The following is a 22550-nucleotide window of genomic DNA, read 5'->3' as shown; positions in this document are numbered from 1 at the left end:
CTTTCATGTTTTGGAGTTGAAATTAAACTAGCAGTAATAATACCCTGAATATTTATTCTTTCAATGAGAAAAAAAATCTTAATCATTATTATGTCTATTAGACACTAACTAGTCACTGCTGTGTGCTGCTTGTGCAGTCAGAGAGAAGAGTGTGCCTTGCACAAGATCCCACTGTCCATGATGGACCTTGGGCGAGACAGGACTGTTGTCCCATGATCAGCATCTCACCTCCTCAGTGACCTGGGGAGCCCAGGACTAACAAGCTATGGGGCAAGTCTTCCACTTGGCAGTTTTGCACATGGGAAAAGAGCAATCCCACAGCAAGTGGTAACTTGTCTAGCAACCTTCCAGACTAACACTCAGACAAGGGAAGGAAGTGCCACCACTACAGGGCAGTTGATGAGCATGAAGGCTGTGTGATTAGAGGCTAGGCACAGTTGAGCCTGAACTTGGGAGTCAAGATTACAACTTGACAAGGGTCTAAGACTGGGACAAAGACTGAGAAGTGGGAAAACATCAAATTAGCAGCTTGTAAGAAAGAGGACAGGAAGAAAGAATGAGCAGAAGACCCTCTGCTCCCCTGCCCCTAGACTTAGTTGCAGGAAGTCATGGTCATTCTGATGTTGGCATGTACTTGTCAGCTATCTCCCCACCAAGACTCCAAACTCTCCTTCAGCCTCTTTCCTTTAAAGTGTGACAATATTCAGTTGCTATATCAGTTGTTCTTTTGGTATCTCAAGGTGCTAAGTTCAGTGCCCTAATGTAGAAGGTCTTGCCTTGGTGAAGACCATCTGGGTTTCAGAATGCCAGTGGATAGTGGAACTCCCATTTTTCAGCATTTTTTTAAAAAAGTCTGGGAAATAGGTACTTTTTAAGATACTATTTAGTACTGATATTGTACTAACTAGGAAAGGTAGAAGATTAATCAGATTGTGAAATGAAGCACTCAAAAACTGCAAAGTATAACAATTAAGAGTTACCCAGTGATTTGATTTGATCCTGTTATGCATATTCATTAGGATATTTTACCAACAAGTCTGAGCCCAACTTTATTTATGTTGACAGTAGTTCAGTGCAAATATTTGTGTGAAGCTGTTCATTTCCACAGTGCTCAGTACCATAAATAGTCATCACAATAGCAACACTTGTAGGTATTTTAGTTTCATTTTACAGATAGGACAAACTTCTTCATAGCCAAGTAAGTGGCAAACGCATCTGGTAAGACAGATTTAGATGCTTGGATATCTTGGTACCTTCTCCTGAATTCAAATGATGGTTTCTTCTGAGCCAGGGCAGTACATAAAATATAGAGGGTGGAGATGAAATCCTGTCTCTACAGAAATTAATCTAAGTGAGACATTATGGTACAGATACATATCCTTAAGGTTTAAGTTATTCTGTTCACCAAACCAAATTGCTAACAAATTGGCAAACTAACAAATATCAGCATTTATGAAAATTAAACCCATATGTTCTTCAAATGCATGTATCATCAACTACTTCCAGATGTAAAAATCCATGGATAAGTTTAAAGAACCTCAGTCAGTTTCCATCATGGTACTCAAAACTAGCACTGTTCACAAGCAATATACAAAAATATTTAGTCTCTTCAGGAAACAATACTCGTTGCTTTCCTTAGAGCCAGGTATCCTGTAACCACATCTGAAGGGAGCATCCGAATATAGGCAAACTCTTCAATAGTACTAAACCTTAGCTTGCTCTGGGGATCTGTGTAATTTGCCTGAAAAAGAAACAATGGTAGAGACACTATTCAAATAAAATCTCGAACCATAATAGTAAAAAAAGCGTATTAATTACAAGACCACAAAATAGTGAGTTTCTTTTCCCAGTAACAGCACTGACCAAAAGTTTGTCTTTTTTTATTTCTCCTCATGTCATGACTTATGAGAAGTTAACAGCCCCCTATAAAATCACATTAGAAATGCATTAAACATAACAGAGGGCTGAAGTAAGTTTCATAAAACATGGCGCAAAAGAAATTCCTCAACTCTCTAAACTCACCCTAGCAACTCTGTGCCTTGTGCAGTCTCTCTCAAGGCAGCTCTCCAAAGAGTCCGGCTGCTGCCAATAAATTACCCACAAAGAGGCTGAATTATGGGTGCTCTGATAGCTTTGGAATGCTCTTCTGTTGCTGCATACAACTTAGCTTTTAATTTACTTTAAAGTGGTTGTTAAAGCTAGGGACTCTCAGCTTATGGTTCTGTGACTGAACTGATAAGAAATTTGAGCTCAGTGTTGTGTTTTACTCCAGATGCCTGCTTCCAGGAGAGCAGCCTGGCCAGCTAACCCTGGACCATGCTTGTATCCTCTGCTATATTTGGACCCCGGGTGCCTGGGAAAGGTGCCAGTTTCTTTCTATCCTCTCCCCTTCCTTGTTGCTACAGAAACCTGGAGCTCGGGTGAGCTCAGGGGTAGGCCAGGGGGCTGTGCTGGGAGAAGGCAGGCTTCAGGGTATTGCTTCTCCACCTTTAGCCTCCAGGACAATCCCTGACTGTTCAGCATTGGATTACCAAGTGCCTGCCAAGGCTCTGAAAGTGTCTTCTGCACCTTTCTTTGACATGAGATGGTGACAAGCTGCAAGGCACAAGCAGTTGAGATCCCTTGTGACATTGCCACAGAACAGGCCATGAAGAGCCAGAGTATTCCTTTCATCCATACTGTTACAGTGGAGACCCCTCTACCATTTGTGTGTTGGAAAGCACCTGTTGACCATGGTAACAATCCAGTTAATCATTTGGTCTGATATGACTCAGAAAATTTGGTGTTCTTTGTAGCTTGTTTCTTACAAAGAAATACCACCAGGTTAATTAAATGTAGCCAGCTAACAGTCAAACCATTAATTAATTTTCAAACAAATGGCCAAGTTAGAACATTAGGAGTGAATTTATCCCTGATGGTGACTTCATGGTTATAGCAGGTTTACATTTATTTTTATTTCACACTTTACATCTGGCCTCGTGTAAGAAAAAGCTGACCAATTAGACTGCTTTTCAAATGTGCATTATTCTGTAATGAACTAGGAAAGTTCATTACAAATATCTGCAATTTGCACTGCGCATCCATCTAAGTTAAAGATATTATGGCAGATCTTCCTCATCCTGATACTTTGTATTGGGCTGTACTGTTTGCAGACACTAGTGTATGGTAACCATTAATTTATGCCATGACTTCAGTCTGAAAACAAACTTTGCTGATACTTCAGCAATAATTAAACAGATTAGAATACTGAAGGGAGATGATTTTGCAAAGAAAAAACTCTGTCATGTTTAAAAACTAAGTCAAAGGCCACAGATACATGCTCTTAAAACACAATAAACTAGTTATCTCAATCTGTTTCTATAGTAACAGGGCCGATCCATTTTCAGGAAAGGAAGAGAAATATAAACATTTGAAGGTTTGGGGTTTTTTTTAATCTGTTTTGCAATAAATTAATCTGTTTTGCATGTTAAAATATCTAAATACTCATGCAAGTTTGGAAGTAATAGTTTTATTTTGCAGTGTCAATATAGTAGATAACAGCTTTTGAATTCGAGGCTGCCTCACAAATATAAATTGGCTGGTCTGATGAGACCATTGGTAGATTTAATTCCAATTGTGTTACACACAGAAGGAGAAGAGGATCAGTACAATTTAATTGTGGAATTTAATATAAGTGCAAGTATACTGATTGAGAGTGGTTTAATACACTTCTCTTCTTGTACCTGCTAGACCATTTAATTCTTCCCTAAATAGGTAATGCTGAGGAATTTATTTTATTTTCCTCCCCACTCACCCCCATCCATGGGGAATCCAGCATTCCCACAGAATATATATTCCTACACAAACGCTTTTAGATTTTACATAGAAAATACAGCAACAGTTTTCTAATACTGGATTTCTGAAATATTCTATTGTCCCACATATCTTCTTGCTAGGAAATGATCTTGAAAGCATATTTAGTGCTTCTTATGAAACATTTCTAGCCTAGCAATTTAAAGGACACACTGTCTTGGTTATTTTGGTAAAAAAGATTTTTTTAAACACGGTAATTTTATCATAGTCTGGAGAAACCTTGCAGGCCAGGTAAAATAGGAAACTTGACTCACAAAGCAATTAGAGGATGGAAAATTAAGAAAAAAAGAGAGGAAAGATAAAAAAAAGAAAACAAAAGCAGCACTGAATGGGTTTGTATAGAAAGGAGAGTATTTATACCTAGATAGAATAGTTAGAGTACATAAATCACTGATGGGAAGGAGGAGCTGGTAAAGAAAAGTTGAGGAACTGAAAGAGTTTAACTTCCTATGGCTAAACTGACCCTTAGCTGGTAGGAACGTGGTCTCTGCTCACATCTATATCCTCCATTATCAGCTTGCTACAGGTGCAAGGACTGACTAGTTCTGAAATGCATCAAAGGTCAGTACTGGAAAGCATTATTTGGTTCCCCGGAGATGGGACTGTGAAAGGACCTTTATGCCTCTATGCCCCTTGTTTGAGGCTGCCTAGCCCCAAACAGATCAGAGATATTCCAGCAACTTAATAACATCTGGTGTGAATGCCACAAACACTTACAAAGCAAGTCTAATGGGGGAGGATAGGAAAAAGATGAACACCATCAAATGACCCAGTATAGAATTTTTGCTATTTTGGTGAAATCTACTCATTATTATTTCATATGCCCACCTTTTCACATGCCTCCTTTCCTCCATCCACCTCATCTTTAGATAGAGCAGGGGTACTTGTGAAAAGTGCCTTATTCAACTCACCCCTGCTCCTTGTCTGACAACAAGCTGCTATTATATCAAAGCAATACTGTTACAAAGACAAGAATGTAAGTCTGCCTGGTTGGAGGGAATTATTTTCTCTGGGTTTGTGAGCAGTCTTTTCAGTTTGCTGTCTGCCAGTTCATCTATGAGGGAAATGTTGTTTTCCCATTCCCTCTTGAGCACGAAGGGTTACCAGCCTCTATCTGAGCAACCCACTCCATTTCCAAATCACATTCAGAGGCACAGGCTGGAAACATGCCACCTCCTAGGTGCCTTATTTAAATGTGTTACTTAAAAATAAAAAAGTCAAAGAAAACATATGCTACCAAATCAAGAACTGGAATGCTAGGATGTGCAGGATTACAGTTGGTGCTACAGCTAGTCTTTGATGCCTTACACTGTGTATCTAGTACTTAGTTAAGTGCTCATCCATTTTGTTTCCTAATGAGGATTTTCACCTAATTCAGTGTATAGATGCAAGTTGATATATCAACCTGCATCAGCATAACAAATGTGTACCTTTAAAGGTATGTCTGGGAGGTCATACCAAGGTGGGAGATGGGCTAGTGCCCTATGGATCAAACAGATTAAACTGAGGGAAGGACAGAAAATGTCTAAGGCTTTTTGGCATTACAAAGTTTCATTATTGTAGTTACTTAGTGTAACCATTACTTAAGCATTTTTTAGTAAAAAATACAACTTTCCCATTCTTTTCAGTTGTAATAAATGCACAGGCTTCTGCAAAATAAATCACTGGGGGCTGAAGGTGAAAAGTGAAAAGATATGCTGTTACTAACACCTGTTTTGTTTTAAATAAAATTATTCATGTCACATAGGAACAGTTTCAGCAGCAGATACAAAATTTTTGTTGGGCGGAATTCAATTACTTTACTGCTGTTTTGTGCCAACAGAATCTCTGGGGAATGCAGGCACCAAGTTGTAACTACCAAGACTTTTTGGAGCATATGCAAACCATATCTAAGTCAAATGTGGGGTTGTTGGTTTGTTTTTTTCTTTTTCTTTAACAAAACCATGTACAAGTGCCCATCTGTGACACACAGGCTATACATTTGCCAATCTCCAGGTTCCAGCTCTGAAGCATGGGAGTATTTGAAATTCTCAAAAGTCTATGCCAAACGTCTGTCTCAAGCTGATTTGTTTGAGGAAAAGTTTGAGAGCAGTGATAACAAGGGTTTTTTTGTAACGTGGGCCAATAAATATGATCTTGCCTAATCTCATTATTGGAAATTGCTGAGCCATCTTTTCTAAACTTTCTCTATAATATACAGTGAAATAAATCAGCCTCAGGCAAACACTCAGTGTGGAAAGTTTGAGTCAGTGTGGCTGTAGCTTGGCAAAGTTAGCAGTCACGGAGACCGAGGACTAGCAGCTTTCACTGCAAGAATCTAAAGAATTAGGAATGATGGGAACCAATGTACATTCTAGAGCTGAGAAAGTGGAGTCACAGTAGCCACCTGGCAGAACAAAGTATTTAATCTGTCCTGACATTATTAACAACCTAAGCATTTTGTGATGTAGTGACAGCATTTGGGGTTTGGCCCTGAATCACTGTATTAAGCCCAAGGCTGAATAGGAACCTCAGCACGTACATCTTTTACAAAAGCATGCACCAGCACTATTTCACTGTGGAAACTGGGATGCTAATTTTGAAGGGGAAAATAAAATACTCACCGGAAGTCCTGAAATGTCTGAATATTTCTTGGCAGGCTTAAAGGAAGGAGGAGCATCAATATTAAAATCTAGAGAAAATCACACAGATAAAGTCAGTGTGTTATGTCCATTTTAATACATGAACCTAAAATGTAAATAGGTAACCATACTGCTTTAAAATGCTGCCTTTACTTCTGAGGTCTCTATTACTAGCAACAGAAAGGCAAACAAATATGAAGCAGAATTACCTCTGAAAACATATAGCCTGATCCTGCTCACCTCTCTAATACAAGTTCAGCAAGCAGAACTGCCCTCCCCAAAGGGAAAAATGGGAGAGGTATTTGGATTGTGTTGATTTCTTAATGAATTCTCAATTAATTCCCTTGCAGTCAGTCATGTGCAAAGAATAGGCATTATCATATGCATGCTGTATGTCAAGACCATGAAACATTGCTCAAGATTGCAGCTCTGAAATACTATAATCCAGAAAAGCAAAGTAATCTTTTAAATCAGTTAAATCTTTAAGCATGTACCACTTTAAGCCCAGTCAATGACCTAGAAAATTGTCTGAATGCTTAAAATTAAGTGACGGAAATTGCTGTTCTTTGGTGCCCTTAAGATGGCAACTCTCATTCATAAACATTTTTTAAGATACTGTTGGTATGTTTAAGTAGTTAAATCTTCAATTTTGGATGTTTACAAAAATATCTTGTACCTGACTCATTTATTTCCTCTTTCCTGATCTCACTTGCAACTCATTCAGATGCTATGACCAATTCAAATGCTCCATCCATATCAAATTTCTAACTCATCATCTCGTAATTCAAAAGATCCTAATGCCACAGACAGATGTTTTTTTAAATACAAAACTGAGTTTCTTTCCCCTCCTTAAAAAAATCCTGTAAATTTATGGTTGCAAACAGAGCGTAGTAGGAATAGCAACATCAGCAGATTGTCAGTTACAATAGCCAGGAACACACAGTAGTCTGCATTTTTCTGTAACAGTTGCGTCTAAAACACTTCAAAAAATGTCAAGCTATTTTTGGATAAAGCACCAAGTCTGACAAAAAGTGTATGCATATGCTCAATTCTGAAATGCCTCCACTTGTTAAGTAAAACCTGAGGATCACATTCTGCCTGCAGCTATGTTCAATAGTATCCTACTTTACAAGTTGACTTGAAGTATATCTAGATTAAGACCATTGCTGTTACTCTGCTCCTGTGGATGTACACCAGCTAGGACTGCTAATCAGGACTGCTAATAGTGTAGTTTCAGCTGTGCTGTACTAAAGAGGGGATGTAGGATTTAAATCTCTCAAGAATCTAGGATAAAGGAGCTGGATAGGAAGCTTGGGCTGAGGTCTAAGCTACTGCAGGTATGTGGCTTAGCAGAATCTATTTGAAAATAGTTCAGATATAGGTAATCAAGCAATAGCCACCCATCAGAAGACCTCTGGGCTATATGTAAAGGAGGAGGAAGAGGAGGCTCCTAAGCAGTGAAGAGGTGACAAAAATCTGATGGGAATAAGGGGTTTCTGACCTGGTTTGGATAAATACATTTCCTTTATTAAACTCTCTCCCCAGATGTATTTGAATTTAGTCACAATACTCCAAATTATTTGCCTCCCCCTACTCTCCACTTAGGGCTGGCAAGTGTGATTGGACTAGTCTTAAGTGTACTACTGGACGCTGTTCAAGCAGGATACTGCAAGCACTGATGAAATAATTTAGGTTTGTTTTAAAGAAAGTTATTTGTGTGGATTCTATTATTTATAAATACATGCAAAGCGTCTAAGCAGCTTACAGCTAGGATCATTTAGTTGCCATGGCAATGCCCTTTCAGAAGCAAGAATTTGTTTTAGGTTCTTCCAAGTTCTGTTCTTCTTGCCAGCTGCTGCTCCACCAATGCCAGAGTGCTAGAATTAAAAATATGGTGTTTAGAGAAAAAATAAATAAAGAATGCTATTTCAGAGTGTGACACTTGTATTTCATAGTCTTTCTGATACGTCTCATCTTGTCATGAACCATTTGTTATCCTTACTTATTTCATCATCAGGCTAATATACTGTACACTTTAATCTTGGCTGCAAGAGAAACAAAGCTTTTTGGACTGTGTCAAAGCTTATGTATTTACGATTAACTCAAGGATATTAAAATCTGCTTTTTACATGGAAATATAAAATCAATGTGGTTAAGTTCAGCCCGAGATTACAGGATTCTCTATGCACTTCCCATCATATTAGAACTTATTGCTATGAAGCTGTGTCTAAAATTGTGATTATACGGCTAAATTTTCTCTCTCCTTTCTACGGCATATTACAGGTGCAGCTCTAGCTCTTCTACAAATTATCTGTGACTGTACAAAACAAGACTGATCTTGTGAAAGGTAATGAATACTATGAGAAACTTTCTGGAAATCTTATTTTTGTTTCAAAGGATAAAAGACAGAGGAATAGAAAAAGAATTATAAATAGAATGTTGGCTGCCAAGACAATTTTGCATTTTGAAAGGTACACTAATGGAAGGCTTGCCACAGGTACTATAATAGTAGCTTCAGTTATCAAATGTGATTGCTACAGAGTAATTTATTTATGTCCCTCCAGAGACAGAAGCTGCACAACATACTGTACTACTTCTAAATGATCAAAGGACACAGATTTACAGCTTTACTTCAGGAAAGAAAATGTTCTTACAATTGGGGAGTTGTTATTTCTGTTAATAATTACTGCCTGCCACATGAGTCTCATTGAAACTCAGCGAAATTCTGCAAACACACTCCTGCTCTGATTGGCTTGTAAATTAACCTGTTAAATTGCTGAGAATGATTGGAGGAAGGAGTCAATGAGAAAGCTTTTTTTTTGGTAGACATAAGGTATATTCAGAAAAGATGCTCATGAGCTGATGATATACTTGGTTTTGGTGATGGATATCTGATTTAGAAAGTAGAAGCAAATGTTTGCTCTGAGGGTATCACCTTAGTAATCTAAAGATCATTCTAAAATAGAGAGTACTACAATATGATATGAAAATAGATATACTACCACATTACTAGTTCAAATTCATTACATGAATTTTCCCCCAAATCATTGCGTAATGATTTTTTATTCAGAATCTTGTTTCTCAAAAGCAACTATTGGTTTTATATGCACTTGCTGTGCCTCCTAGGAATGGGGCCGAGTATCACCTCACATACCCACCATGAAAAGGCAATGACTGCCAAGCACACATGAACCAAGTTATTTCTGCACTAATGAAGTGCAGGGAAAGCTGGAGCTAGGTCAGGTGGAGCTACTGCTCTGCAGCAGCTATTGCTCTGCACAACTGTCAGAATATCTTCTTCCCCTTCCCCATTGCCAAGGGATGCAAATTCCATTCAGAAAGTTTAGAAAAAGGTAATTTTTTCTTCTTCTTTCTCTGCTCTTAAGTCTATCCTCTGCAGTATCATAATGGTTCAAACTTGGGAATATGAATGAGATAGACATTATTTATTTTCTTCCTTTTAAGGCAAATTAGGCTGAAAGGATGCAAATAAATCATCCAAATTGACACTACCAGGTCATACTGACAAATTGCTAGTTAAAACTCAATGCATTTCTTCTCAAATTAGTTACTGTATTGGAGAGGACAATTTCATGGGTTTTATTATAACTGCCTATTATTTCTGCAGCAGTTGCCAAAGGCCCCATAAATTCATTATTATTTCAAGCATACAGACATTAGTATTGCCTCTTTGGAAATGGTGACATCCCTCTAAGAACTGAAGGATCAGCACAAGGCCTCATGGCTATTTAAATCCTATGTGGAAGCTACATGGAATGCCTCAGGGCATAAAAGGAGCTTTTCCAATAAGCTCCATTTCTCAAAGATGCTGGTGCTTGCTGAAGGATTAGTGAGCAAAGTATACAGTCGTTTGAATGTCCCTCTCATGACAGAAGTTGTCTGCAAAGCAGATGTAGAGCGCCTTGCATGTCAGAGATTAATTTTATACCCCCTGCCAAACCTGTCCTTAGTGAGCTGTGCGATGCCCGATTACTCTGCTTTTATGCTGTGGGATATTGTGTCATATTCATACAGAGTGAAATCTGGGATAAAATCCTTCTTTCTAAGTACTGGCTTAGGACCAGCAGGCTGAGAAGTTTGCTTGTCTAGAAAGCATTTGTACAGTATGCCACTGAGTTGGCCTTGGCACAGCAAGATAAAAAGATATTAAAAACAATCCCAACAGTGACAGCATTACTAGCTGTAATCTTCCTTCACCTTCTCCCCCAGTTTAAACCTCAAGAGTGTTTAGGAGCCTGTATTTCATCAGCTGTCAGGCTTCTAGGGAGCACAAAGCACTTGCTTCTAAATCTAGCAGTGACTGGAAGAAGACACCACGAGTCTGTGAAGAGTTTCAGGAACCAGAAGAGAAGCAAAATGCCATTTGCTAATGACTCTCTGGCTGATTTCTAGTTCAATTGCTTTGCAGCCTGTCTTGGCTAGGAACTTGACATGGGATTTCTACATTCACAGTGGTATTAATTGTTCCTCTCTAGCTGTGGTAGTTTGTGAGATACCACATCATAAAACTTCCACACCTACTTGGATCTAGCAGGTTTTCTGACCCTGTGCCAGAATTTAATATAATAGTTCTACCTCTGGACCAGTGCCATTTTCATGCTATAATCAGTGTGCACTTTGGCCCTTAGTGTAGCATGGACTTGAGGTGAATTTCTTAAAAATTGTCAACCTTTTATTTGGCTGTTAAGCTGATTTTCTTAATATTTACATTAGGAATATGGTTAAATAAAATCCTACTTAATGTTTTATGGAAAGAGTTTAAGATTTCAAATTGTTAAAATAATATACTTACGATGAAGTTTGGATCTTTAAACGGTAATGGCTTGACCGTAGTTTCTGCTGATCCTGTGCTGGAGTCTGTGTTCAAAAATTTATTTTCATTCACAGCCTCTCCACCTGCACTCTGCAGAAGAAATACAATCTTACTGCTTGTTACTCTGAACAAGTTTAGCTGGAGACAGAGCCGTCTGCTGTATTACCTACCTGTTGCCTTTTTTCCTTCCCTAGCTCTTTGGAATCTTTAAAGATGTTGCATGCCAACAGTGGGGAAGCACAAAACAGAGCATTTGTCAAGCAGTGTACAACTGAGACATAAAGGGGAGCAGGGGAATAGAGTGGCCAAACCCCACGGAGTAAAAACTGCATCAGGTTTATTTCAGTTTTAATGAAAGCCATATCTATAAAGTGCAAGACAACATGTGCAACCCGAAACAGCAGAAATGTACACAGGATCTATTTCAGAATGTTCTGTATAAAGTATTAACAGGGATAAATATAACTTATATAAAGGGTTTTTTTCAGTATTCTAAAGAAAAAATGAATAATCATTTTAGTCTTCAGCCTTGGCTTCAATTTTGCCTGAGGACTGAGAGAAAAAAATATTATATATATAATTTTTATATACAAGCCTCACAAAATCTACATGGGTGATAGTTGGTATTTTCAAGGTTTTCTTTATGGTTTATTTATTTAGCAGGAAAAGCAGTTGGAGAAGGGGTGTGTGTGACTAGAAAGCTAAAAGATTTGTGTGGCTGTCTAACCAATTTCTGATAGTTCTGCATGGCTGGGTTGATGTTTTTTATTTTGTGAGTGACCTGTAAGTCTTCACACTACCAGAACTAGCCCGTGTTACATACATAAATGTTTCTTGTGAAATCCTCATCTACACAGAAGCCAATGAGAATTTTGCCACTGAGTTTGGCAGTTTATTCAATAGGATTTCCTACCTTGTTTTTTTTTTTACTTGGAGAACAAAAAGCTTGGCTAAAAGCTGAGTCAATATTTACTGAACAGGTGGTGAAAATATTCCTATACGTTGCCTTCAGACAGATAATACTGAGAACAAAAAAATGTTTCCTGTAAAAACCTGCATTGCAAAACCTATTGTGTTGATACAATACTCATTTAAGTAGGAGATAAAAGGATCATTATTATTTGTGACTTATGGGAGTACATGTAGAAACTGAGCCTATATGGCAAAGGCCATGATTCAGCACATCCTTCTCCATGTGATTGCAAGGGAAGTGTTTTCACTCTTAACTGCATACGTAAGTAATTACAGGATTAAGAACTAGGCAAGTTGAACTCTTCTTTGGGGAAATACTTCAGTTATTCTACAGTGCTTGATTTTAACGTAGCAAAGAGAGGTCTCAAATACTGAAAGGATGGTACAAAGTAAAACAGTAACGTTTCTAGTTTCTAATTTTTTAAAACAAAATAAATGAATAGAAATAATCTATTTTCAAAACAACAGGCAGTCGTCTGTAGGCTCATAGTACAGGGGATACTGCCATAACATCAGCAGAAGCAAAATTGAAGTCTGTAGCTTAAACTTGATTCTTCCATTAAGAGGACAGACAACATGAAAAGGCAGTGACTGTCAGAGAAACAGAAGAAATGCAGATGGATGTTTAGAAACACGTACATAATGTGGCAGTGAGCAGAGAAAATCTCTTCATCAATCCTGAGTAAAGTGGCTTTGCACACTGAGTTCCTAGGTTTCAGAGTGTATTCTGGCACATGCATGCTCCTAGCACTTCAGATTTCAGCAGCAAACATTAGTCCATCTTGAGAAAGACAAGGCTTGAGATGCAAGATTATTTTTGATTAATTCATTATCTCTGATACTGCTCATTATCAGTGTAAATTCTCTTAAGTAGAGGAAGCAGCACTCACAGTTATTCTTCAACGCATTCTTGCCTTTTGTTTGGTACCATTTGGTTGGGTTTAAATCCAGTCCTACAGATAATTACTTTATCACTTTTGCCCCTTCAGTGACCTTCTTCTAAGTATTCTGGTTTTTATGAAACAGGCTCTGAGTAGCATCTCAACAATACCTCAAAACAGTAACTAGTATTTTGAGAAAAAGCAAATAAAAATAGCTAAATAGTAAAGGGGAAGGAAGAAGCTTCCTTATTCACATAGTCCTTAATTTCTGCAGCTTGATACACTTACATATTATGCTTACTGTCTTAAATGTTTTTTTTTCTGTGTGGATTCAGTGCTAATCTTGCAGGTGCATTGGGAGGGAGAGTAAGGAATTGTTCCTGACAGGCCAATTAATTCCTGAATGCAAATTCTACACATCGCTTCTTTTCCAGACCAACCCCTAAGGGACTGCAGTTATTGGTGCTGCTAAAAGTTGTGCTAACTCTCATTGCAGGCCAGGTGTTGATTTTGTTTGTGCCAGTATCCCTTGCACAGTGGCAGAAGCAGCAGGATCTGGAGCAGCAACTGCTGTTTTTCTGGGCCATGTGGACACCCGAATAATGCCAGCAGTAGCTTCTGGATCTGTCATGGAGAATTCAAGAGCAGTTCCTCTCCAAGGCAAAGGGGTGTAGGACTGTAAAGTAGCTTGCATATCACTGAGATGTGCAACTGATACCATGATTTCAGAGCCCTGTGATAGACTGGAAAGCAAATAAGAGTGAGTACTATGATCCCAGTTAAATGCTGGGAACAGAGATAAAGATATGCTGTAGAGGTATGCCAGTTCCCTCACTCAGCATTGCTCATATTGAAACCTCTGATTTTTAGCAGTAGCACTGTGGAAGAGAGATACTCAGCTAATGTGCTTTCCTTTCTGGAAAAACATTAAAGAGTTGAGCAGAAGCACTGCTTCCAGAATAATGTTCTCCTGCACAGAGGCATGAACTCTGGCAAGTTCAGAGCTTTGAAATGCTCTTTCCGTGCAGCCTGCAGAAGTCTCAGCTGACATCCTCTGCAGCTTTATAGCCACAAACTGCAAGTGTCTCCAGAATCTACAAATCTGTCCAGCCGATGTTTTAAACCACCAAGATTTAAAGCATAGGAAACATCATGTAATGCTTCAGGTTTGGTTTTTGAAAGTTTTTTTAAAGGCAGGGAATATTACTCACTTCTCGAAAGTAATACAGTGATAATACAAACCATTATTTATGGCCTGAAAAAAGATTCCTCGTGAACAATTACGGCACAGTAAAGGTAATCTTTAACTTTTAACATCAGCTGAACAAATCTCTCCCAAATGTGCTTGCTTTCTTGGTCGTTTTGATTGGAAGGCAGTTCATTCTTCACTGCCATGTGCTGGGACAAACAAACAGGAAGAGTTCAGATCCCTTTTGTAGTCCTGTGAAGTGATGGTGGTCTCGTGAGCACAGTGAGGAAGTGCCTGTCACCAGGGAACATGCACTGCTCAATGTGTGCTGTAACCCCCAGTCACGTGTGGGAAAACTTCCCCTTCCTGCCCAGTTCACAGCCAGTCCCCTGCATATTTTCTCTACCCAGGCAGTCTCTTAACTCTGTTCACCCTCAGTGTCCTAGGATAATCCCAAATGCTTTACAGTGAGGCTAGAAAGAACGTGTAACCATGGGCTGAAACCCTCAATAGCTTCTTTAAAGCTTCCTTTTAACTGATCTTGTAAACAATCTTTATGGAGAATTCAATATACACTTCAAGGAGAGAACAGCTTTTAACGTGCACTTTATAACTAAATTGTGTCTTTTAAATGGTGGTTTATGTAACTAGGGCTACAGGGAATTTTGTGCTACATTAGTCACTAAGCAATATATGTTTTTCTCCATAGTCTGCTGAAGACTCTAGCAACAAAGACTTTGCAGTGGCTCTACGTTTACAGGGTACACCTGCACTGGCAAATGAAGGGGTGATTTCAGTACAGCTGAACATGCTTATACTAGTTTTACCTCAAATGATAAAAACACTGCAGTAAAGACTGCAGCTAAGCCGTCAGGAACTGTGTTCATGCTCTCCCATCAACTTTTCCTCTGATTGTTAATCCTCACTGAAGTCTATGCTGCCACCTCTTTTCATGTTACCTGCCTCTGTTCTCCTTCTCCCAGTATCCCCCAGGCATAAAGCAACCTTGACTGGAGTGGCATGTAGGCAGCAGGTCAAAGGCTTCTTACAGGACCACTTGTGCAATTTTATTCCCTCTGTAAAGGTGTGTTTATGTGCTTTAGCTGAATTTTAACTACAACCACAGTATGATAAGCTGCCAACCTCTATCCCTCCTGGGACAGACAAGGGCAATAGTGAGGGGATCAGCTTCTGTTTTGCATTTCATTCCACAAGACCATCTATTGAGTATTCAGTGCATCCTAGCTGGGTGGGACTCCGTCCTCCCTGTTATGTACTAGGACTGGGTGAGAGTCGCCCAAGGGAGGAAGCTGGCTGAGGACTTCACTGGGTTGACAGCAAAAATTTGAGAGAGAGAGTGAAAACCTGCAGCAAACACTTGGTTGCCCTAGTAAGTTTGCTCTAAGAGCAGCCAAGTCTGGGGAAGAGACCTGAGCTAAGCTTTGCTACCTTAACACTGGTTTCCTTTGAGTAAAGCCAAACCCCAGGAATGAGCCTCATTTGGACCCTGCTGTATATGCTGTCTGTAGTGGCAGAAAACACACTGGGAGGCTGCCTATTCACATACTGCCTTCAATATTAGGTTTTGGTAGATCTATTAATTTTTTCAATCTATTTTGTTCCAAATTCCCTACCGCAGATGTTTTCACAAGATTTCCAAAGGTGGCTCCATCTGTCTGGTTTTATTTAGAGGGAGGACAAGGAAAACTTGTAGACCATGGAAGCTGAATTCTTTGTTTTGGTTATTTCTAGGTGGAATCAGCATTATGAGGTTTGGGATGGGTGTCTGTGGTGGGACTAAACACCAGGTGGAATTAGCTTATTCTAAAAGTGCTTGTTTGACTCATCATTCTTTTTCTTTTCTTCCCTCTAGCGAGGATTATAACTGCATAACAGAACATCTGATATATACTGAAGTAAAATTTCTTACCTATTTACTTTTGGATTATATTCTATAACTTTTTTTATTATTTTAGACTAATAGGATTTTGCAAAGCATAAAAAACCCCATAAAAATATGAAACATAAGTCAAAGACATAAATATGTGCATTTCTGGCATCCTATCACCACATGCCATGCGTGTCCTGGCTTAAGAAAAAAAATGGATTTGCACATTACTGAAGGTACACTATGATTGTCAGTGGCCATTTTTGCCAGGTGTTACAGTTTTATGTGCTAAACCCAAATTTAAAAACAGAAGATACTGAACAGTGTGTTGGGAAATCAAAACGTAAATGCATAAATAAATTCCAGAAGAAGTGAAAAGGAGGTTCTAGTTTAAGGAAGCAAAACCAATACTGAAAACATTGATTTCCTCTGTCTGTTTTGTTTTCTGCAAATCATTAATTTGTTCGTTTTAACAATATATTGAGTAGAAGAATTGTAGGTGAAGGTGATTACCTATGTTGTTCTTTGGTTTGGTTTGTTCCTGTATCCATTACTTCTGAAACACTGGCTTTGTCTTACAGCCATGACTAGAGTGTTGCACATCACTCTTGCAAAACAAGTAATATGAGGGGTCTGGTTCTAAATCAAGACCTCACCCTTGGTGATAACTTTGCCCTACGCACCCAGTTTGGCTTACTGAGGAACCCACTTGTCTCCAACCTTTGTATGTGAAGTTCAATAAATAGTTTAAATTATTTTTACTTACTTTTGGCAACCGAATTCATTATCACAATACTACTACAATGACATTTGTAACTGCATTGGCACAGTTGCCTTAACTCAGCTTCAATAAGGGTATATCTCTGATTATTCCTGTAGTAGGTTACTTCTAAAGCAGCTATATCCAATTTGTAGCAACTTACTCGGCTTTTAGTTGTGTATAAGTTCTGTGATACTCTGACAGAGCTGTGGCATGCAGCCAGGGAAGAAAATGGTAATTTATAAAATCAATAGATAATACCTGTATTTTCACTAGCAGACAATTACAGTGAGTGAGAATGCCATGTGGAAACAGAGCACAAATGTCACTAGATGACAGCAGTGATGATATGAGCAGACTTTTTAAAATTGGGAGTAGACTTTGAATGTCAGCTATTTAACGGAGTGCCAGCTAATACTGCTTATACTGGAACATACATTAAGCTGTTTGATTAATATATTAGCTCTCACTATAACAAGGCTGGTCTGGGCTCTTGCACATTCTGAATATGTAAATCATTTAACTTTGCATAATGACATGACAGGAGCCATTAAAACTTGAACATGTACCCTCTGGCAGAAAAAAATGCAGCTCTTTACACTGCTGGAAATAATTCACAGAGAAAGGTGTCAGAATTAGATGTGCTTAAGCTCAAGTTAAAATGATGGCTAAAAAATTTCTCACTGCCAACAATATTACCATAGTGTGTTTCTGAAAACAAACTCAGTGAAGACTCAGTAGCAATGTAGGACTGAAGAAATAGCACTCTCTTGAACAAGATTTACTCTCTCCATGTCTGTGACAGAAATGTTTGCTGGAAAGACTTATTCAGTAAGATGTGTAAACATTTCTTCCTCACCTGGCTGCATTTTACTAGTTCTTGGATTCAGAAGGAAAAACCTTTTTCCTCTTCCATTCCACTCACTGAAATGAAGCCCAGTACAATTTCTCCAGCCTTTTATTTCTCAGCACTCTGGTTCATGGTAGCATTTCAGGAATATTCTCCCTTCACAGGCCCTACCTTATTTTGGGATAGGACAAAAAATAGTTAAGCTTGAAAATGTTCAAATGCAAGGAAGGAAAAAAACCCTAATCTTGCATATTTACAGCAAATTTTGTTCCACAGGGCACTGCAAAACTGAATTTACTGAACAGAAAACACCCTGAGTAGTAGCCACCCAAAACCAGTACAGTGCAGATCAATGTCCTTGATTTCAAGCAGCTAGTAGGGCTGGCAAGACATTCATGTATACAGTGAAAATTGGGAGTAAACCTATTTAAGTCACTGGGTTACATCACTGTCAACTCATCTTAAAAGACAAGGGTCCTGGTATAGGTTTCTGCTTCCACTGACATCAGAAGTAAATCTCCCAAAGGCCTGACAACAAAAAATATTTTTGTTTCAATTAGCACATTGTCCTCAGATGCTACTGCTGCCTTCACTTCTGAAGAAAGCTGAAGGAGGGTTGTCAAAAACAAACATGACAACACAAAGCTTGAAATTAGATTGTTGAACTATTATAAAAATAGTTTATAATTCCATGTACATGTGTCACTAAAGGTACTTCAGCTTCTAAGCATTCCCAGAGGACTTCTGAGTCATGTGTCCAACCACTCATCTGTGCAAACTTACAAAATCTGCCCTTCCTAAGCAGTAGCTCTTTCCCCTCTATCTTGCTGAGTATTTCTGCTGAGCATCAGGGGTTAATCAACTATGCAAATTAACTCCAAACATATGACTAACATTCAGAGATAATCTCTGCTGTTGGGTATATAGAGTAAGGGGGGAGTGTCAGAAGCAGGACATGGAAAACCTTTCAGTTGCAATCTGAACAAATAAAGATAATACATAAAAGACACAGAAAGCAATCTGTACATTGTGCCTTCAAACTTTTACACTGCTGTTTTGAGGTGGGTTAAAACATCCTACATCCCAACTGCCTTAGAAAGGCTGAATAAAATTTTACTCATGTGCTATAAGATTGGACTGTCACAAAGTGATGGATGGCTTTTCTGTGCTCTCTGTAGGGCATTTCAATACCATAGACTCCAAGTGCTCTTGATTAAAAGGCGACATTCTCATTTAGGGTCTGTCACTGCCTGAGCTTCAAACCATTATCATTCACCTGCACTGGTGCTTCCAGTGACAAAATACCTACCAAAATGTATAAAATACTAATTACTTTAGTCACTTTGATAGAGGTATAAAACACCCTAACGCAAAGCTCTATTATGCTGTGTGAGGGTTTGAATTCAAAATTAAAAACGCAGCCAAAGGGAGAATAAGATTTTAATTACATTCCCCACCTCTCAAACATTTCTTAAAAACCCAGGGGAAAGAGACATAGCAATTTCATGACACAAGATATCCCTTCATACTGGTAATGCTCACTTAAAGAAAAAAAAATTCAGAAAAACTCAAGTTTACTTTGTTCTCTGCAAAATTATTAAGCTGTCAAACAGAAAAGACTAACAAGCTTCAATAAAAAGCTTGGTTTTTATTCTCAAGAGATTTCAGATGCCAAACATGTTTTTCCTTTTAAAAAACTTCAAGTGCTGAGATAGGCAAAGTTTTATAACTTAGAGATATTTCAGGGGGAAAAAAATTACTATTTCCTGTGGGGGAAAGCCTCAAATAAAATGTAATTGGGACGCAACTGTGAATAGCTTCACACTATCCTAGAAAAGCTTGGTTTAATTTGCATTTGCCACAAAGCTCCCTTTGGCTTAAATAATTGCAAAGGATCTCTCACTTTTAGATTTCATTTGGTGGATTGGGAGTACTCCTTGTTTATAAAGTTTGACAGTTTTCTTTATTAAGAAAATTGTAACTTGGACAAATTCATAAGCTGAATGACATGCTGAAGCGGCTCTGGAGCTAAAGCTTTCAGTGTCTACGGAATCCAAAAGCACGTGTTAGGTCATGTTTTCACCATGGGTAAAAGCAAGCACAGCTAGCAGAATGTTTTGATCCCTCAAGAGAAAAAGTCTTCGAAATTGATGGGCCTTAAGACTGAAAATGGATGGCAGCATGCTAGCAAAAAGGACTACAGTAAATCACAATTGAATTTTTATAAAAACTGCCAGTACGTTCCTTTCTTTACCATAAAAATTCAGTTCAGTCAAGGACTTTGGCTAAACTGCTTCTTAAAGTTTAAAATACATCAGTTAAGGTCAAAGTATTCCTGGAGAAAAAAAAAAAAGAGTGGAAGATTACAATATGGTCATGTGCTGTTTAACATTGTAATGCTGCTCAGGGAGCATTCCACAATCCCTGTAGAGTAACAGGCTGCAGCCAAGGTAGGAGAAGGATCCAAGTCCATTCATCTACATGTGACTGAATCAGGGACAAGGAAAGCAAAAAGTTATTGGCTCCTATGACTGATGGGAAAGCAATTTCATTCTGAAAAAAAACAAACCTCAGTTTCCTGTAAAACATTATCCATTCTGACAGGAAACAGTGTTTGAGTAACAAACAAAAAGAAAACAACATTTCTTCAAGGAAAGGCAATTAATTAGTTTCAAGTGAAAACAGGGTGTATCTTTCTTTCAGAGCCCCGGTTGCATCTATTTTGCTTAGGAAAAAGCAGGCCTGAGTTAGAATAGTCAAATTTTACATTCAAGATGTTATGGACTAACTGGTAAACCAATACTGAAACCAAAACTTTACTTTCACATTTTCCCTATTTTTCCACATTTTAGCATTTCTTTCTTTCCTGTCACTTTAAGTAGATAAAAATTCTAGGATATTTCATTTCTGCTAACTACACTGCTTCTTCCATGATGCAATGCAGTCTAAAGTTACTTAGAAGAAGGTTTCTCCTTTTGTGTACAGGTACTTAAGACTGTCATACTCAAACACCATGTCAGAAAGACAAAGGTTAGGTACACTGATGTATGGAAAATTCCACTCCTACAGAAATTGAGGATAAAAGCATTCTTTTTACAAACCTTCTAAAAATTATCAAAGGCATAACATATCAGACAGCAGTAATTGTATCAGGTGCTCCAAAGGTCTTTTAAACAAGACAAGAAAAGAAACTATACCTTAGTTTTTTTGATTCTTCAGACTACAAATGTCATCTTTATTGTATGTCTCAAGTTATGGGACAAAAAGATCTGGTTGCACATGCCCTGAATGCTGCATTCACTTTCCTTCATCTAGTAAACTCGACACCAACCATTCCAGCTTTGAATAGCACACCAGGTCTCCTGTACTCAGCAAAATTGAAGGTGCATTATCCTGTGGATACCTACATTTAACTGGATAATGAAAAAAACCCTGATGACTGAACCAAAATAAACATACGGCAAATTCTAATTTAGATGAAAATAAGGTAATACAAGGATCTATTGTAGGCTATTTTGAGGCAACTCAGGAGAAAAAGGGAGGAGAGAGCTGTGTAGTAGAGCTAATTTCAAGGCAAATTTCTGAAATATCTCTGCAGAAACATTTGTACAAGTAGGAAGTTGTTTACTCAACTATGTAAGTTCTGTAGGACTTCACCCTGATTGAAGTCAAGGAACTGCAGCACATCTGAAAAGCACCAAGATAGTTCAGTGTTTTGTATCCTGACTGCCTGTTTTGCTTTTTGACTTGAAACAGAACTATTAAAATACTTGACTTTTCCACTACCTTAGGATAAGTGAAATTTTGGTATCACATCCATAATTGTAGGTGAGAGGGAAACATAGTTTTTAATATTTTATGGCAGGTTTAATAGGATCCTGTTTTAAGACGTTTCCCACCATGAATTATTCAGCAAATAAATACCTTTTGGACAGATGAAAAGGACGAGGATAAAAAGGGCAATTCTATGGCTGTAACAAAAGGCAAGTTTGGCTGCAACAAATAGGTTTAACAAAAATTCAGGAGAAAATGGAATTTCTGATGAGAAAATTCAAGATCATTAATGTGAGACTCAAACTAGCATTGCTAGTTCTAGACTACATAAACAAAGATAATCAACTTAAGGAATAAGGCCTTTCCAGAGAGCTAGTTTGGTTTAAGGAGCCTGAGCACGCTGTGCATATGTGAAGGACAAAATGGCCTTCTCCTATTCCAGTTTGTTGATTTTAAGAGTTAATTTTTGTGTAAGAACATTGTCCTGTCCTTTCCAGGGAAGAGCAGTTCTACCAAAACATAACCACTGTTACAGAGTAGGGAGAATTAATACTGTCTGAATGTCATCATTGAATTTTGTGGTAATTTTCATTTTTGAACCTGCCTGTGGAGGGAGTGTAGGGCTGTTGTCTAGGGAGGGAACACACCCATCTTAATCACAAAACATACGTCTGAAAGTCAACACAGTAACCACTGAATCAGAGGCTGGAAGGTCTCCTGCTCAAAGCAGGGGCAAAACTGACTGTGGACTAGACTGTGTAGAGCTTTGTCCCAGCAGGCCCTGAACACTTCCAAGAGCAGAGATTCCACAACTCTCTGGGCAGATCTCCATCCTGCTAGCTAGAAATCAATATCCTAAATAATAGAAAATACTGGTTTTATTAACAAAAAGCTCTTTTGGTCATAAGCTGTCATACAACTCACATTAA

General features: G+C 38.4%; 1 protein-coding gene across 1 annotated transcript; it reads right to left on the bottom strand.

Moving 5' to 3' along the window:
- Positions 1–1609: 1609 nt before the first annotated feature.
- On the bottom strand, positions 1610–20324 carry INO80C (INO80 complex subunit C). Its single transcript, XM_009079059.1, is given in 7 exon segments — positions 1610–1741; positions 6456–6523; positions 8239–8350; positions 11287–11397; positions 20215–20232; positions 20234–20276; positions 20278–20324. Coding segments are annotated over 7 exon segments (531 nt in total).
- Between the last annotated feature and the right edge of the window lie 2226 nt (positions 20325–22550).

The sequence above is a fragment of the Acanthisitta chloris genome, unplaced genomic scaffold (genome assembly GCF_000695815.1).
Source record: "Acanthisitta chloris isolate BGI_N310 unplaced genomic scaffold, ASM69581v1 scaffold33227, whole genome shotgun sequence".
Taxonomy (NCBI): domain Eukaryota; kingdom Metazoa; phylum Chordata; class Aves; order Passeriformes; family Acanthisittidae; genus Acanthisitta; species Acanthisitta chloris.
The sequence above is the reverse complement of the archived record's forward strand: the minus strand, read 5'-3'. Positions and strand labels throughout refer to the sequence as shown.